Here is a 3,534-nt window from a genome sequence, read left to right as displayed (position 1 = left end):
GAAAAAAACCTTTGAAAGAGACAAATCCTGAGACATTACATCCATAAAAGCCATGTAAGAAAGGCTGCTAATTCTCTTCTTACCTGTGTATGGTTGCTTGTTGGACAAATCTGATTTACTTCCTTCAGAAATCTCCGACAATCAAAGACTGGGTTAAAAATATCCATCTATTATAACCTTTTAAGTGCACTTGAGACCCTAATTGAAATGGGAGACCATTGTGAAGACCATTCCCAACATTAATGGTGCTGAGCAGATCAAGCCATCTATCTCATAATTTCGATGGGAAAGTAGCACACCACACTAATAGCCAGCTTTAACTTGGGCACTACTCACAATCAATTGGATGCCTCTAGCCCTAGCCATAGCCAAGGGTTGAACACGGTTACATTACCTTGGCATACTTAGGATAAAACCATGAAGCAGATAATAGCATTACCTCAAAAACAGTTTCCCCATCTTAAGTATTAGTATTGGACTCATCCATCCTCATTACAAGTTCAAAACTGATACTCCGAAGATTAGACCACGAAGTATTGCCATAACCACGAATCTTAGCCAGAAATTAGGTGCTATAAAAAACAAATCAAACGATAACAGTGTTGAACCAACACTCAACGCAACCTCCTAGCTTCCCTTTCAGACTCAAGCAAGGTGAGAATATCTCCCTCCCGGACGGGTCCCTTCACGTTCCTCATAATAAGCCGATTCTGGTCATCCAGAAACTTTACCCTCACCTGGGTCACCTGACCTCTGGATCCTGTTCGACCTATCACCTTCACCACAACAGCAAGCTTCACCTGACTATCCATCCTGTGTGGTTGACAGCCAAAAAAAGTGAAGAAGGGTTGAAATAGGATTATCTCAGAAGTAAAGCAACACTAGTCAATTTTACACTAGAAAGTCAGAAGCACATCATCAATCAACTCAAGTGAATACAGCGATTGTTTGAATAAGGAGTACAGATTAGAAATCAGAAAAAATAAAAAGTTCGTCCAAGTAGTACCACCAAAAAATAAATGATCAACAGATCCTACCAAAAGTGAGTAACTTTGACCAAGAATAAACTAGTCAACTTCCAAATTATCTGAATAGAGTCCATCTCACAATTGCCACTCTCCAAAACTCTGGAAATGTTGGAAGACTGCCATTGAGAACAGCGACTGCCATTGAGAAAAGCAACTGCATATCGGAACAGTTTTACAACGAATCCACTGTCTACCATTGCTTCAGGCACACCCACCACTCTCTTAGCATAAGCTTACAGCAAGGTTAATAGACAAAACAAATCAAACCCACGCTAAACAGGAACAAATAACATACTACAGCCAGCCTAGCCTTAATTAGCATCCAGGTGCAACAAATTTGATGTAAGCGAGGCCCACCAACTAAGATAAGTGGAAATAATAGGACTGCAAGTAGATGGAATGTTTGGATGGTAATAGAGGAATTTGATATAGGTGGGATATGAAATGGGTGATTGTAGGAGTCCACCTTGTCTGACAGGGCTTGGTTCAAGTTCTGAATTCTGATCCAATATTATTGAAGGAATGGCACCTTCAATTACTAGGATTAGCAGTAGCAACCTGAAAAATCTTCATTCAACTTGCTTCAAAATGCTTAAAGACAATCCCTTCAATAGAGTGATTAGGAGGATTCTAGATTCTCATTGGGACTTTCACATGTAATTAGAGTAGTCTATACTATTTAATGAATGGTAAATTTTCATGGGTCTACAACCATCATTGAAACTGACTTCTCGGCTAAAATAATAGCTTCTACAATTCTACAACTTTTAACTAATATCTAAAACTAGTTGGCTCTCACTTTCCCACATGCATTAATTACTTTTGACCCTTCTTTGACTGAGACTTTAGATTAAATTAATTAATACAACTTTATCTAAAAATAACTTCTAAACAGGAAATAATTTCATCCCAGTTTCAAATCAACTAGGAATTTTGGCAGCCTTTTGTTTCTGGTTTCTCCTTTGTAATTTTCATCTATTTCAGACTCTCATCAAATCTACTCAGTCCTTAGAAATCCTGTACCAAAAAACCCTCAGTCTAGTCCAATTTAGATCGCTCCATAAGCTCCTACATCTACCATGCCTTCCGCGTTTAAGGAAAAAATAACAAGGTGTATTCCTCAGTAAAGTTTATTTTTCCAGTAGGAAAAGGAATAGATTTGATTGTTCTAATTGATGCTTTTGCCTGATGAATGCTCCATTCCTTGGTCATCTAAAGACAAAAAATTCCATCCCCATCCCCAAAAGACTCAATGATCACTATTTTTCATAAGTTTATCTACAACCCCACCCCACCCCACCCCCTGACAAAAAAAAAAAATCAAAAGGAAGGAAAATCACAGGAATTGCTCCAACTACACAAGAACTACTGAAAGTTCAGGATTTCGAATGAAGGATTACAGGATCCAGTACTCATATCTCAGTCTCCATATTTAACCTCCAACTGAAAATAAAAAACAAATCTTAACCTAAAGGTCTAAGAACCCGTATATTACAAATTAACTATCACAGATACTACAGGCAATCATGCTACTTTTCGTCAACAAGAAGAATCACCCAAAAGCATTGTTTTTCAATATACTAAAAATCGAAGCTTCCCTTCCTCAACTTCAAAACTTCACGGTCTATAGACATCAAGGAAAGAAATTACAACACTTTTCATTTCACGAAATAAGAAAATAAAAATCAAATATAAATGACCCATATTCAAGATCAAACAATGTTAAGAAATACTGGTTTCTGTCAGTACGGCAAATTCATCGCCTATAATCCGCCCATCCAATGAATCACAAACCACAAGTTAAATCTTCTCCCAAGGAGATATGGTTAAAAATGATGACTATAACTAACAGTTCTTCTTAAGAAATCGGAGTATCTTAAACACCTAAAAAGATGTCTACGGAATATTAACACAGTATTCCTATAACATACAGAAAGTGGTGAATCAATATTTATCTATTAGGATGAAACAACAGAATGTGCATCATAGATCTTGCGATTAGAAGATTGTTATCCGCCCATGCACTGAATCACGAATCCAAATTTTAAGAATCCAAACAAACCTTAAAGAAAAAAGAGAGCTTTCATTAGCAGAAGCGTAAAGAGGAGTTCTGCAAATTACCTGAGCTCTGGCACGAGAGGAAGATGAGGCAGCCGCTGCACCAATTCGCAAACTTCGTAGTGTTAGGAAAACCCTAGTTTCGATTCTTATAGTGAGGGAAGAGGAACTGTTTGGGCCGCCGGTCCACCAAACAGGAGAGCCTGGAGAGGGAAGGAAAATAAGGTATCTTTAGGGGTTTAAGTATGGTATCGGGTCAGATATAGCCTGAAATTGGATTGTATGGGTATCAACTAGGGGTGTCAATCGGTCGGGCCGGTCCGGTTTCGGTCGGGCTTAATCGGGCTTGAAGACTTTCAAAGGCTACACCGTGTCCGCCCATTTAACTAATCGGGCTTAGTTATTGAGGGCATGGTACACTTTATATTCGATCAGTCGGCCTTGAGCT

The 3,534-nt window shown here is 38.5% G+C and overlaps 1 protein-coding gene across 1 annotated transcript; it reads right to left on the bottom strand.

Annotated features, from left to right (window-relative positions):
- Positions 1-435: 435 nt before the first annotated feature.
- LOC122060952 (40S ribosomal protein S28) lies at positions 436-3,306 on the bottom strand. The gene is made up of 2 exons (XM_042624080.1): positions 3,150-3,306; positions 436-813 (listed from the first exon to the last, which is right to left on the bottom strand). Exon 2 carries the CDS (start codon positions 810-812, stop codon positions 615-617), a length of 198 nt encoding a protein of 65 aa, XP_042480014.1. The 5' UTR covers position 813; positions 3,150-3,306; the 3' UTR covers positions 436-614.
- Between the last annotated feature and the right edge of the window lie 228 nt (positions 3,307-3,534).

This window comes from Macadamia integrifolia, chromosome 14, assembly GCF_013358625.1.
Source record: "Macadamia integrifolia cultivar HAES 741 chromosome 14, SCU_Mint_v3, whole genome shotgun sequence".
Taxonomy (NCBI): Eukaryota; Viridiplantae; Streptophyta; class Magnoliopsida; order Proteales; family Proteaceae; genus Macadamia; species Macadamia integrifolia.
Note: the sequence above shows the minus strand (reverse complement) of the source record. Positions and strands in the feature narration are given on the sequence as shown.